We start from the raw sequence: 14,424 nt of genomic DNA, 5'->3' as shown, positions 1-14,424 counted from the left end.
GGGGATTCCCAGGCCCCGCCCCCATGGCATGGGCCATTGTGGAAGACAGATACTCCCAGTGGGGCCTGGGTTTGCCAAGACATTGAGGCAGGAGACAGCCTCACACATCTGGGAACCACCCCCAGTCCCCAGGTTTGGATTGTGAGGGGGTGGGGTGAGGGATGAGGCTAAAAGGCCAGGCTGGTGGAGACCACACAGGGTCTTGCGCACCATGTTAGGAAGCGAGTTCATGGGGCGCCCTGGAAGAATGCAAGCAGGAGGAGAGCGTCATCTGATTTACATTTTGTATAAAAACGCCTGCTGGCAAAGGTTTGCTCCAAAGTGGAAAGGGAAACATTTGGTGTCCAACAGCTAGGACTGCAAGTTCAAGCTTCATGTGCTCCAGCTGCCTTGGCTTCCCAGGGTCTTAGACGAGAAGAATCCTTGGGGATTAATTTATCCAGCCATCATATCTCATGTTTGAAGACAGTAAAGCTCAGAAAAGCAGCTTGCTTGAGGTCGCCATTGTCCTTGGTCCTGGTCTGTACGCTGAATCCCAAATAGCCATTTCGAAGCCAAGTTGTTTGATGACCTGGAGAGGAATGAGGGGACTAGGTGTAAGTATCATGGTCAGGGCAGCCCATCCTACTTGCTGGGGACACAACTCAAGGTCTATTTCCCATCAGTGGAGGTCAGGATATTATCCATGAGTATTAAGGTTAAGGATTTTCTTTCATTACTGTGGGTTAAAAAAAAAAGTAATTGGAAAATCATGCTATCAGATAAGTGATCCTGCAGTGATTCCAAGTCTTAATGCCCAGGTAGAGCCCCAGGCTATGTATTTTGGCCGTGAACAGGGATGCTCTTTCACACCTCAGGTTTTCAGCTGTCAGTGTGGTAGCTTAAAGTCTGCTGTCTTCAGACAAGGGGTCATCTGTTTGGTCAAAACAGCAGTGTCTAGCTTATCAGTTGCATCTTGTAACCATGTTGCTGTGAGTCAAAAGCAACCACCCTCCAAGAGCAACAGTTGTGTTCCCAATCCTGCAAAACGGCAAAAACGTGCTACAGTTTTGGTTTTTTTTTTTCCCTCCCCAAGCAACATAGCAAAGTGATTAAGAACATGGGAGCTGATGTCAGACAGCACGGACTCTGTCACTCGCCACCTGTGTGTTCTGGACCAGGTCAATAACCCCTGAGACCGTCTTTAAAATGGAGATAATAATAGTCTTACCAGATTCATAGGCTATTTGTGAGATTAAATGAGTTAATGCATATAAAAGATTTACCCCCGAGCCTGGCATGCAAAAGCATTTGAAAAAGAAAAATGGTGGTTATGATTTTGTTCCTAAATGATTGAGCTTTTCCTGTGAAAAGACTTGGAGAAAGATTTCTCTGCAGACTGGCCCAGAGTGAAACATTATCGTCAACTCTCAGGTATCAGCACTGATACGGAGAATTTTGTAATCATTTACCTTGGTTCTGAAAGCAAATTATGCTTTTCTATTTGATGGAGAGGCCGGGGGTACGCTCTCCTAGGCTTCTCGCTTGCCATCCCGTCGTAGGGGTGTAGGGTCGTACTTGAGTGACATGGCCTTCCTGGGAGTGATGGGAGGTGGCTGGCACAGAGAAAGCTGGGAGAAAGGGTGATGGCTCGTCACCAGCATTGGCGACCACCTTGAGGGGAGTCTGACTGCATTGAAGGGGCAAATGGTCTTTCTCTTGAACATACTGTTAAATTTATGGAAGTGTTTGACATCGTCTGCCAGAAGAGCCTGGATTCCCATGTGATTAACCACAGTCGTTTACAAGTCTCCACTACTTGTCCAAAAACAAGCAGAGTTCCTTCATAACCTCGCCCCGAGGGCCTGCTCTCTGGTGATCCAAATACTTGGCATCCCGAGAAGTAATCTTTCTCATCTCTTATCTTCAAGTAAATGGAAGAATTTGCTGTCGTTTCTGTGGCACTCAGGCCTGAGCTTTGTGGAATTAGCCTGCTGGTGGGGTGAGCATACCAGGAAGTGAGGGCATTAAAAAAAAAAAAAAAATGGAGCCAGGGTGAAGGAGACAGAGCATATGGATGTCTTCCTTTAGGGCAAGTTTACAAGTCAAGCAAAACAAAATTTTTTTCACTTTTTTCTTGTGTGTGAAGGGTCTCACGGGTGTCACCCCTTTGCTGACTGTTCTGTGGTTTACAGAAGAGTTTTCTGGCCCTTATGCTCGGGGAATCTGCCGTCAAATTGGGACACTAAAATTTTACAAATGGCAAAGGGTGAATTTTCAGCTGAGATGGCTGAGGTGCTATGGGAGGGATGGAGGACTTCACCCAGCTTCTGAAGTGCAGGCCCCAGCTCACCTCCCTAGGCTTTATTTCCCTCCAAGTCCTTCTGTAAATTGGGGATGATGCTACTCATTGCCAGGGCTGCATGGTAAGAGAGATAAGGCATGTGATAGCCTTAAGGTGTGTAAGCCTGGAGCTTAGGGACAGGTTACAGCTGCAACCACAGCAACCCTTCAGGCCCCATTCCCAGCATGGCATCCAGGTCCTGAGAAGTTTGCTAACTAAGGGTCTGGAAGCTGTCACAGCAATCCTGATTAGAAACACCTGTATTGCCCCACCCCCTACTCCCTACCTCCCACCCAGTTGTTTTCTCCCCTGGGGCTCTAGGTGTTCCCATCAGGTGTCATTCCCCAGGCCCAGTGGAAAGGAATCTGTGATTTTTCTCACTGGACTGGACTGAAAGTTTCAGTCTCTATCTGTGTCTGTCTGTTTCATTTAAGTATCAGTCATCACTTTCTTTCATATATTACAGTTGCATATGCTTCCTATTTTTCATCCCACAGTGTCTCTCTCAGTGGCTTATACACAATAAGAGGTAATAAGTATTTTTCAAAAATTCTAGTGACTTGCCCTCACGTGGCAGGTGTATTTTAAGAAGTGACTGTTAGAGATCCCTGGAGAGGACAGACTTTCTGGGGTAACTGCCATGTCTCAGGCACTGTGCTAGAGCTTTCATGTCAGTTACATCAGTCAACCGTGGCAGTGTTCTTCCCATTTTACAGATAAGAAAACTGAGTCCCAATGATATTTTGGACCAGCTGAACATCATCCAGCTTGAAAGTAGCCAAGTTAGGATTCAGATTCAGAACTGCCTCACTGCCTATCAGGAAGAGACAAGTTGGGGGACCCCCACCCCCCACCAGCATCTCAGATCAAAACATAGAGGCACCTACAATGTCTTAGACATAGCCATTAAGTCCATAGATAGCCGTGGGGGGCAGGGGCGTACAATTCTTAGGAGCCAAAATATGTATTTCAAATTGTCGTGGACACATTTCTAGAGATAGCAATAGCTGATTCCATGTCATGTTAAAAGTAAATTTTTGTTAAAAGCAAAAGTGTAATTTGATCTACTGCAGATTTCGGCCCATCTGTAACAGATGTCCGTGATATGAAGACCTTCTGTACACCTTACTTATCCTCAGGACAAGACCATTTCTTCCCCCAGCTCACAGCAAACTCACTTTAGGGATCTTTGCTTTCACTCACAGATCCCTTTCCCATTTTCCAGCCCAATGAAGTAGTGCAGTTGGTCGTAGAAGAAAAGCATTTTTTTTTTTCCCTCCTTAAAACCAACTGCAAGGTCTCACCCCTACCCCCATAGGTTTTATAGAATGTTTTTTTTAAAGGTATGTTGTTTAGGGAATTTCTTTTCTTGGTGCCTTTTGAGTTTCTGGAAGAGATCTGTGCTCCTGCCCCAAGGGAGCCTTGGTCATACCATCCTGCATCTAAATCAGTCCTTCCCTGTCAGCCACTGTGACCTCTTGGCCTCTGTATTCCCCTTCTCACCACGAAGCCTTCCTTATCCAGCCCAAAGGAATTTGGGTCCAATCAGCAGATGGAGATTTCCAGCTCACGGGCCTTCCATTTGGTGTAAGGTGATCACGGGCAGCTGTGTGGAGTCAGCTCAGTGCTGCTTCTTACCAGCCCTGTGACCTTGGGCAAGTGACTTGCCTTGCCTTGGGCAAGTGAGCCTCCATTTCTTCATACATTTAAAAAGGTGGTTGATGGGACTTCCCTGGTGGCGCAGTGGTTGAGAGTCCGCCTGCCGATGCAGGGGACACGGGTTCGTGCCCCGGTCTGGGAAGATCCTACATGCCGCGAAGTGGCTGGGCCTGTGAGCCATGGCCACTGAGCCTGCGCGTCCGGAGCCTGTGCTCCGTAACGGGAGAGGCCACAGCAGTGAGAGGCCCGCGTACCGCAAAAAAAAAAAAAAAAAAAAAAGGTGGTTGATGATAGCAGATTTCAGCAGGGTTGGTGTGTCAGGGTTCTTGTCTCCTAGGATAAAATGGCAGAGGATACTGTAGGCAGTTGCACCCTTTCCTGATAGCCAGTGCATGGCTCCCAAATCCCTGTTTGGCTTAATGATCTGGGTTAGGCCATCTTGGAGCTTTGATCACTGTTAAGACTTATATCAGAGAAGTAGCTGTCTGCCAGAGGTCCTGCAAAGAGACGTTTGGCCATGTCTGGAGCCGTTTCTGGTTGTCACAGCTTGGTTGGGGATTGCTAAGAGCATCTAGTGTGTAGAGACCAGGGATGCTACTAAACATCCTACGGTGCACAGGACAGCTCCCCACAACAAAGAGTTATCCAGCCCAAATGCCAGTCCAGCTCCACGTGCCAAGGGTGAGAAACCCTGGACCAGAGGGACAGGGCATATGACCTGCTCCTTACCCGCTTCTCTCCAGCCCCCACACAGCCCATTTGGACATCTGGCAGCTCGGGGAGTCAGGGAGGTTCCATGGAAGTTCTCACAATCCTCAGCCTCGTGGAGAAAGTACAGTAAGGAAGCCTTCGATCCAGGTGCCACGTGACAGGGGCTATAATAAAGGTATTCTGCCTGAGGACCAAATTCTGGGAGCCCCACCCCCTAAGATCAGGGACTACCAAAGGTGCTCACTCCCACCGTGATTCTTCAGTACTGTTCTCAAGGTTCTAGTCAACACAATCAGACAGAAGAAATAAGTTAGCAATATAATCCCTGAAAAGGAGGAGGTCAAAATGATCACTGATTACACATGATATGGAAAATCCAGGAGAATCAACTGGAAAAACTCCTTTACAAAAATCAAGATGATTCAGTGTAGCAGCAGGGCACAGAATGGTTAGCAGAAATCAATAGTACAAGCGTGTGTAACAGGATAGCAAGTGGAATGGAAGGAAAGCTATTTACAGTAGCAGTGTGAGATATAAAATAATAACTTGGATTATTTAGAAGTAGATTCAGTTGCAGTTAACACATGAAACCCAGACAACAGTCCTTTAAATAAAGTACAGGTTTTTCTTTTTCTTATGAATGTTATCTGGAAGTATAGGTAGTCCATTCCTGGGACGTGGTCCTTATCTTTATGGTCGAAGGTGGCTGCTAGGACTCCAGGCATTACATCCTCATTCAGGCAATAGGATAGAGGAAGGAAAGCAGAAGTGTAAGGCTCTTCCTTTCAAGGAGACTTCGACACATCTGATTGGCTAGAATTAGTCACATAACCACGCCCAGCTCTAAAGAAGGCTTTGAATTCTAGTTTATAGCTGCATCACTATGTGCATGGCTTAAAAGAAATCAACATTCTCTCACTAAGGAGAAAGGGAGAATGAATATTGGGACAACCGGCAGGCTGCCATGAAATATAACAAAAGTGTACTACAAGATCTATAGGAGAGAACTTTAAAATGCTCCTATAGGACACAGGCAAGATTTGAACAAATGGAAAAACAAACAGTGTTATTGAATAGGAAGACTCAACATCATAGAAAGATCAATTCTCCTTGAGTTAATTTATAACTTTAAACACGTTTCCAATAAAAAACATCACTAGGAATTTTTTTTTAACTAGACAGATGATTCTAAAGTTTGTATGGAAAAATAAATATGCAAGAGTAGCCAGGAAATTTTGAAAAAGAAGAAGAAGGGGACCAGTCCTGCTGGCTATTAAAACATATTTTAAACCTACAATAATTTAAAAAGTATGGTACAGACCAATGTTATAGAGTGAAGGGTACAGAAATAAATCCAAATATATATGGACATTTAATACCAGTATTTATTAAAGGTGGTATTCAATCAATGAGGAAAAGATGAAGTATTTAACATATTGGATTGGGGCAACTTACTAGAAGTCTGGAAACAAAGTTGGATCTATACTTCACACCTTTTATCAGGACAAATTCCAATTATATCAAAGACTTAACGTTTATAAAATGAAAGCCTAAAAGTACTAGTGAGAAACCTTGGGAGAATGCTTTTATAACTTTGAAATGGGTAAAACAAAGACTTTCAAATGAAAACATAAACTCCAAAAACCGTAAAATTAAACATCAATTCAGTTACATCAAAAGAAATAAGATTGGCCTGGCAGAAACCAGCATAAGCAATGTCAGAAGTCAGAGAGTAAACTGAGACAAGTATTTGCAATTCTTAGCCCACACAAAGGTTGTTTCCTAATATAGAAAGAACTCCTAACAATCAATAAAAATCAAACACCACCAAAGGAAAATAGGTAACAGTTCACAGAAAAAAAAATACAGATCACTTTTAAATATAGGAAAAAATGCCCAAACTTAACAGAGAAACCTAGGGATATACTGAAATACTATTTTTACCTATCAGACTACCAGACACTTGGTAACACACCATGGTAGCAAGCAGGGACTATCATATATGCTTATGGAGATGTAAACTGTTCAACCTCTAAGGAGGGCAGTTTGACAACATTCATCAAAATCCACATTTTTTACTATTTGACTCAGAAATTTCTAGGATATGTGTACAATTACTTTCATATATGCACAAGATGTCATTATGTACAAACTTAATCACAGCAGCACTATTTATAATAGCACAATATTAGAAGCATCTTAAATGGCCCCCCCCAAAATACGGTGGAGTATCATACAGCCATAAAGATGAATTAGGAGACTCTTCATGTGTCGAGACAGAAAGATCTCCAATATAGCCAATATATAAGTAGAAAATATAAGGTATGAATGAGTGCATATAACAAGCTTGCATTCAGTTAAACGGGAGGAAATGAATGTATATTCACATTTTCTTTTTTACGTATAAAGTGTGACCAAGAGGATACACAAGAGGGGAAAGGGGTGTCTGGTAGGAGAAGGGGAGGGAAATCATGAGGGGACCACCGCCCTCAGCCAGCTGTGCCGCTAGCAGAGCTTCGGGGATACCACCTTCTCTCTGCAGGCTCCATCCCCTCTCCCTTGCAGGGAAGGGCATTCTCTCTCCTCTCTCATTCTCCACCTGAGCAAGCATGGCCCTGGGCTTCCCTGAGCGCTCCCATCCCCTGAAACCCCACTCAGGAACTCACTTAGAGCCCGGGACAAGACAAATTTGGTCTCTGTGGTATGAGTATTTTTCTTTTTAAAATGAAACTGAAGACGCCCAGAGAAATAAAGTTGCAGTAGCAGCCTTCCTGGCCCCCAGGGGTCTTTCAAGCTGTGCTAATCTTTCCTGTTACAAAAGGAAAGGAACATAAATCACTAACTCTTCCTTGGGACTTGGATTCCCATGGGGAGTTGGAGTTTAGATAAATACAGGCAGTGGAGGGGGACTCCAAGGAAGATGTCAGGCATCATCGACAGGACAGTGGGAAGAAATGCTTTGGCCTGGGGCCTCCCTTCGCCACAGCAGAGGGGCAGCTGCTGCAAAACATGCTCGGCCCTGGTGGCCGCCCTGGGCCTTCAGCAGGAGTGACTTCTCTCTCCAGGGAGCAGAGGGGCAGGGAGCCCAGGGATGGTGTGCACCTGGGCCAGGGCAGGCAGAGAAGAGCAGGAGGTGGGGAGAAACTAGGTGGTCCACCTTCTCTTGCTCTGAGTAGGAGCCCCCCGAGCAGAAGGAAAGGTTGAGCCTGATGGGCCGGAAACACTGAGTCGCAATTTTCAGCACAAGGGCAAGGTTCGGGTTGGCTCAGAATCTTCTGAAATCTATTCCATTCGTACAAATGAGAACGAGTCCTTCCTATGACATAACAAAGGCTTTAAAAGAGAGTGCTTGAGCGATGGCATGCGGGGTCCTTTATATTTTGGGGGTTGGTGAGTGGCACTGAAAGTCATCCACCACAGAGAAGGCAGGAAGGTAGGGGAGTGTAGTACACGGAGGCAGCGATGCAGCCTTCAGAGCCAGGGACCTGAGCTCAGGTCACAGTCCCACCAGCACCCTGCCACCTTACAGAGGTCACTTGCCCTCTTCCAGTCTCCCTGTGCTTGTTTCTGACGCCGTCGCGCAGAGTGTGCTCTTCCTCGCTCTCAGGGTTGTTTAGCGCAGAGTGTGCTCTTCCTCGCTCTCAGGGTTGTTCAGAATACGAATGTGGTTTGTAGACTACCAGGTGCTTTCCGCAGGTTGTCGTTACTATTAGCGTGGGTGTTGCCATGGTGATCATGGTGGGCAAGGGTAGGTCTTGGAAAGGCAACTCTATAGACTGGAGAGCGTGTAAGGGGCCCTAACTCAGCAGGGCCGTGGATCAGCCTCTCAGCCACTCAAACGTTTGCAGGAAACCCGGCTCCCTCTCAGTTTCCTCATGAAGGAGGCGGGTGTTAGGGTATCAAAGACCGGCTACTTTCACACACCTCATCACAGTAACCCTTCACGCCAGCACATGGGCTTACAGACCAGCAAGATGACTGCACCAGGACCACACCCCAGTAGTGATTGCAACCCAGGCCGCCTGCACCCGAGTCATGCTCCCCTCACTGCTCCCCTACCCCAGCCAGAGCGGAGCCTTGACCACACACGGTGGCCAGGGTAGGGACTCGGGGAGCCCTGGTCCCAAGGGCTCGGGCGCACTCTTCTTTCTGTAGCCCGCAAGCATTTGCTTAGAGCAGCACATTTTATGTGCTTTCTCTTTTCTCAAGAAGTCCCAGCTGTATGAGGAAATGGGGCCACGGGTGCAAGACAGGCTGGCCTTAGAGTGTTTCCTGCCCCACCTTTGCACTCGGGCCTGGATTCCTGACGGTGGCCGGAGTTCAAGTCCAGACGCCAGCAGGCTTGTGAGAAAGGCCCCTCTTGCTCTGTGTGCCGGGCAGTCGGCCTTCTTTGCAAGGCCGCCCCTACCCCAGAGTGACTGCTGAGAGAGACCCAGGGTGAGGACCTCCATCTAGATCTTTATATGGGACAGGTCTGGAATTTGCAGACTTGGTAGGGGAATTCTTATCCAGAACCCTAGATTCTATACGAGATCTTAGGGGAAACCCAAACTGTAAAATAGGCCATATGGAAGCTGCACTGGCTGAGGCCTGAGAACCACCCAGCCCTATGGGGCCTGGTTATTGCAACCAATGGGCCTTCCTTCCTGCACCCAGACCCTTCCCCTGCTTGGCCTTCTTGCCCCTAAGAGACTGATCTTGCAAACGCGTCGTGCGCGCTTGTGCAGGCTGGGGCTTCAGTTACCCTCGGCCCCTCAGCATGAATTTCAGACCCCCCTTCCTGGCGTTCTGGGCTCTTCGGGTTTGGTTTCAACATGTCTGCCTTGCCTCACCATTTACTGGGACTCAGTTCTCTGGTCTCTTCACTGCCTTTTGCATGTACTGTGTTGGCCTTCCCCTCCCTCCCACCTTTTCTCTTCATGCTCTGTCCAAACCTTACCACCTAGCCAAGCTTCTCTTGAGAGTCAGTTTCCTGGGAGCCCTCCCTGCCTGCGCCAGCCATCAATGGTCTCCCTCCCCCCTCCCCCCAGAACACAGCAGCTCACATAGTCCATGTCCTGTAAAGCAGCACCTGGTTCTTATGTGGTTCAGTGTGCTTCATTGGTGCCAATGTGTGTCAGTCTTGTCCCCCCACCTGATCCCCATGGTTAACTGATAAAAGGAGGGGCCTAAGTTCCTTCTTTCTCTCTTATCAAGATCTGAATAATATGAATTTCAGCATGCAGTAAGGCTTCCGTAAGTGGCTGCCGACTTCTTTAAACCAAAGCAGTGTGGAGACATTCCTGAGGTTACAGAAGCTCCTCCCTCAGGCTGCAATGAATGGGGGGCACTTTGGGGGGTTGGCCGTTGTGGGCAGGAGCCCTGGACTGGGGTTGGTTGTCGGCAGATCAAGCCTCCTTGAAGACTTTCCCTTCTGTAGCAGAGTTCCCTGAGACGTGCATACCTCTCCACCTCAAAAAGGTCCTATTGGGATGAGTGAAGCATTAACCATGTGGTTCTGGCCCATCTTACAGGGATTTGAAACTGGACAACATCCTTCTGGATGCAGAAGGTCATTGCAAGCTGGCCGACTTCGGAATGTGCAAGGAAGGGATTCTGAACGGCGTGACGACCACCACGTTCTGCGGGACTCCTGACTACATCGCTCCCGAGGTGAGACCACGGACAAAGGGCCGCCTCCGCCTGTTGCCAGGGCTGAGGCCTGAGTCCATCCCCATAGCCCAGGGTCATCCAGCGGTGCTGGGGAAGGCTCTGGAAAACCAGAATGGATTCCGGGGAGGAGGGAGAAAAGGCAAGGTAAAAGGCTTGCCGATTTCTGCATAAGGAAGTGGTGGTGATGGGGAGATGACGGTGAACTGAGAGTAGCAGGCCATTCCCCAAAGCTGGCCAGGCCCTCCCTGAGCATCCTCTCACCCCAGTCCAGAACTACCAGCGAAACTAGGACCAAGAGACGTTTGTTGACTTGTATGATTGCTTTCATTTCTTAATAACCAGAATAAAGGAGAGCCATTGATAAAGGCAGTGATTAGCTTTATCAGCTATAATTGGCCTACAGTGAAACCAAGAAGTAGTTGCCATTTCTAGTGCAGCAGTGATTCCGCATAGCAGGCACACAGGATTGAGCCGGAAGACGAGAGTGCCTGGGCCTCATTTTAATAGAGATCAGAGATGTTCATGGTGAGCCTCGCCAATAGGTTGCCTTTCATGGGAGCTGCTTGGGTGTTTTGTTCATCGTAAAGTGTTTGTTTGCCTTCAGTTTCTGCGGGTCAGTCTTGCCTAGACTGAGAGATATCTAGTGTGGTATGATTCAGATTTAAGACACAGTCTGTCATAAATACTTAATAAAAATGGTCCTGAGTGTTCTGACACATGTGAGATGAGAAGGAAGTACCAATCCCCTTTAAGCATTGTCCATGGTGGGTAGGGGTTAGCACAGCCAGATTTCATTTCCTTCCAGTGGGCATTGTTTGAGCACCTGCAAGACACAAAGCCATGTGGGGATGAAGAATTGACTAAGACCCTGGTGGCTCTCCTAAAATGACTTTGTGTCCAAAGAGAGTGACAGATAAGTAAACAATGAATTAAGCAGAATAAATAGGTACACGACACAAGGCGGTAACCTCAGGGATCGGGGGGGTTCTTAGAGCACCTGGTGGATGAATTGAGTTGTAGAGAATCAGCAGGATTTCCTTCGGTGGTATGGAGTGGGGAGCATTCCTAAAAACAGCAGGAAGGACTGGAGTGGGCGTGGGGCAGGCAAGGAGGCTCAGTATTCCTGGGCTCTGAATCCTTTAAGGCAGGGCTATGTTTCTGATCTGGGTACTCCCAAGCTCCAGCACACTAGTCAGTCTCTTAGTAATGGTTTGTTGAATGAATAAAGGAATGAGAACTTGTGATACTCCAACATGAGCAAAGACCAGGGGATGAGAACATTCTTGGCCATTTTTAGAAAGGAAGATAGTGTGGCTAGAAGAGAGGATTTCTTAGTGCTCTTAATGAACAAGATTAAGAAAAAGGACCAAGGAAAGTGGCCTTTATTCTGTAGGATCTGTGGACCCACTGAGGGTTTCCCAGCGGAAGGAGGGTCATCATCAGACCTGTCCCAGAAAGAAGACAGGCAACAGCAGTGTAGATCAGAAGCCAGAGGGTCAGGGAAGGACGGTTGAGAGTCTTTCCACAGCCCAGACAAGACACGGGGAGGCCTGAGGAGGGTCATAGAGTAGGGATGGTAATAGGTAAATTCTCACTGGAACCTCCATCTTCTAAAAGATCTGAAGAATAGAGATTTCAGTCTGTCTCTGCTAGTATGTTCTCTTAGCAGGGACACTAGGAATTTAACCTCCAAGGAGAAATCATTGCAAGCAAGAGCTCTCGATTGAGACTTGCTTTTTCTACCACCTTCCTCGTTCACTCTTTATCATCAGAATGCTTGGTCCTAGGCCCTCTGAATTGATGCCAGAGTCAAAGGGGTGGCAGCCCAGTGTACTAGTCAAGGACCCGGCCCAAGAGAAACATTCACTTTATGATGAACAAAACACCCACACAGCTTTCACAAAAGGCAATCCATTGGTGAAACTCACAGTGAATAACTCCGGTCTCTGTTTAGAGTGGGCCCTAGACACTCTTCCTTCCCCTTCTACACTTGTGCCAACTGCAGCATCGCCACTCCACGCGAAGTGAAATCCCTGGTCTTACTGTAGGCAAATTACAGCTGATAAGGGTATCGCTACCTTTATCAAAGGGTCATCGGGAAGATTAAATGAAATCACGCTGCTAAAGCATTCAGCACGGTGCCTGGCCCACGGTAAGTGCTGGGTCAGTGGTGTCTCCGTCACAGTCTTCGTGGTCGTTGGGTTGTGCGGTGGGGTGGGAAAAGCACAGTCCTGAGAGTTGAGATTCCAGGCCCGACTTAACCACTAATGCCCCCATGTGATCTTGACCAAGTGGCAAAATGTTTTGGACCCTCAGGTTCCTCATCTTTCAAATGGGAAAATAATTCCTGCCCTACCCACCTCATCAAGCTATTTTGAGAATCTAATGAGATTAGAGCATGGAAATGCTTCAGAAAGCATAAGCCTGTATTCAAATAGGAGGGGTTGTGAGACACCTGGCTAACCCCGGAACCAGAGACGCGTTCTGAGGCATTAGCTCTGCCCTGGGGCAGTTCTTCCCACGGCGTGCCCTTGGCTGACCTCCATGGCAGCCCCTCTCCTTTCTCCATGCCCAGCCCCCGCTCCCCATCAAATGGGGGCCAGCCCTGGGTAGCGCCTGGCGTCATCAGGCCCAGTGCCCGCTCTTCTACCCCAGCTCTGACCCATCAAGGGGTTGGCCGCTGCACCAGGTGCCCCCCCATGGCATGTGAAGCCTTGCCCTTCTCACCAGCTCCATCCGTGACAAGGCGATTAGGAAACAGATAATTAGGGCCAAGCCTAAGGGGAATTTTAGAAAAGATGCCACCCAAAATAGGAAGGCTCTGGAGGGGCCTGAGGAAGGGTGGGCAGGGCTGCTCTGTGGTTTCCCCAGCGCCATCCTGTCTGAGCACACGCAGGGCCACCTGGAGGCCACCTCCCCACCACACCGAGGAGGCACAGAACCCAGCTTCCTTAGCACCAAGGCCCTCAGAGCCCAGGAGAGAAAGGGGCATGCCCAGGAAGATACACACGGTGGGCACACCTGGCAGCCAGTCTCCCTGAGTGTTGGAACTGGGCTGGTCACAGGGGTAGATTCAGAAAAATATAGAGCCCCCACCCTCTGGTGGCTTATGGATGCCCTGGGGAGACAGCTGACCATGAAAAAAGTAGCTCAACTGCTGGTAGTATGTGGAAAGTGCCTGGCAGATCTTAGGGCAAGGGTCTTGGGGTGTCAGAGGAGAGGAGAAAAGCTGGAGAAATCCGGGAAAGCCTTCTGGAGGAGATGGGTGATGACCCTGACCTTGAAGGTGGTACCACGGTGAGCCAGGCTGGGCCGCTGGGTCTTTCAAGGTTGAGGGAGTCTTGGGCTTTGGCTTTCCCTTTGCCTTTGGAACAGAGCAGAGTTACTGGCTCCTCAGTGGAGCCTGTAGCTCTGACCTTACAGATACCCTGTGCTGACCACTGGGCTGAGACCAAAGGTCCTAACCCAGCAGCTTTACCAGCCCCAAATAATTTAAAGTTGGCTGCATTTGCTCACATTCCTTTTCATTCTAAATTCTGAGGAGTCCTAAAAAGTGCATGTTTTTACTGTTTTCAGAATGCTTCTGCCCATCTTTTGATTTAATCCCAAGCAATCTACAACCTCTGGAAGGGCATTTTGAGTAGACCCCAGACAGTCTAGATACTTGGGTTCAGCCTCCTCTTCCATCTTAGAACCTGATAACTGAGCTGGAGCCTTGTTCTGTAACAAGTTACCTGAGAAGTTACCTGCAAGCTGGAATGGCCTTTGCCTACTTGGGGGGGAGTCCTCAAAATACACCCCCCTTGGGCACCTGCATTCCAGCCGTGCTTCTCCACAGCCTTCACCTTTTGGAGTTCTTTATAGAATGACAGTGCTGAGAGCGGCCAGAGATGTCCTCCCGCCCACCCGCCTGTCTCTGGGCAGTACCACGCCTGGTCTTGCTCTGACTGAGCATTATTTCTGCTCTGAGCCAAACACACATCAGTGACCTGCTACATTCTATATAAACGTGGAGACCAAACCTTATAGAAGAAAAACTGGATTTAGTACCACCTTGTAATTATATAGAGCTTTGTAGT

At 48.1% G+C, this 14,424-nt stretch overlaps 1 protein-coding gene and 1 long non-coding RNA gene across 5 annotated transcripts in view; one reads left to right on the top strand and one right to left on the bottom strand.

Annotated features, from left to right (window-relative positions):
- The window catches only part of LOC125960907 (uncharacterized), an 840,695-nt gene that overhangs the window by 755,381 nt on the left and 70,890 nt on the right, over positions 1-14,424 (bottom strand). The window lies entirely within an intron of this gene.
- The window catches only part of PRKCE (protein kinase C epsilon), a 509,933-nt gene that overhangs the window by 463,377 nt on the left and 32,132 nt on the right, over positions 1-14,424 (top strand). For all 4 annotated transcript variants that reach the window (XM_004264993.3, XM_049696373.1, XM_049696375.1 and 1 more), the window contains one exon: positions 10,207-10,345. In XM_004264993.3, coding sequence (XP_004265041.1) covers positions 10,207-10,345 — 139 coding nt within the window. The remainder of the gene's footprint in view (positions 1-10,206; positions 10,346-14,424) is intronic.

The sequence above is a fragment of the Orcinus orca genome, chromosome 13, assembly GCF_937001465.1.
Source record: "Orcinus orca chromosome 13, mOrcOrc1.1, whole genome shotgun sequence".
NCBI classification, from domain to species: domain Eukaryota; kingdom Metazoa; phylum Chordata; class Mammalia; order Artiodactyla; family Delphinidae; genus Orcinus; species Orcinus orca.
This window is presented reverse-complemented; position numbering and strand designations above follow the sequence as displayed.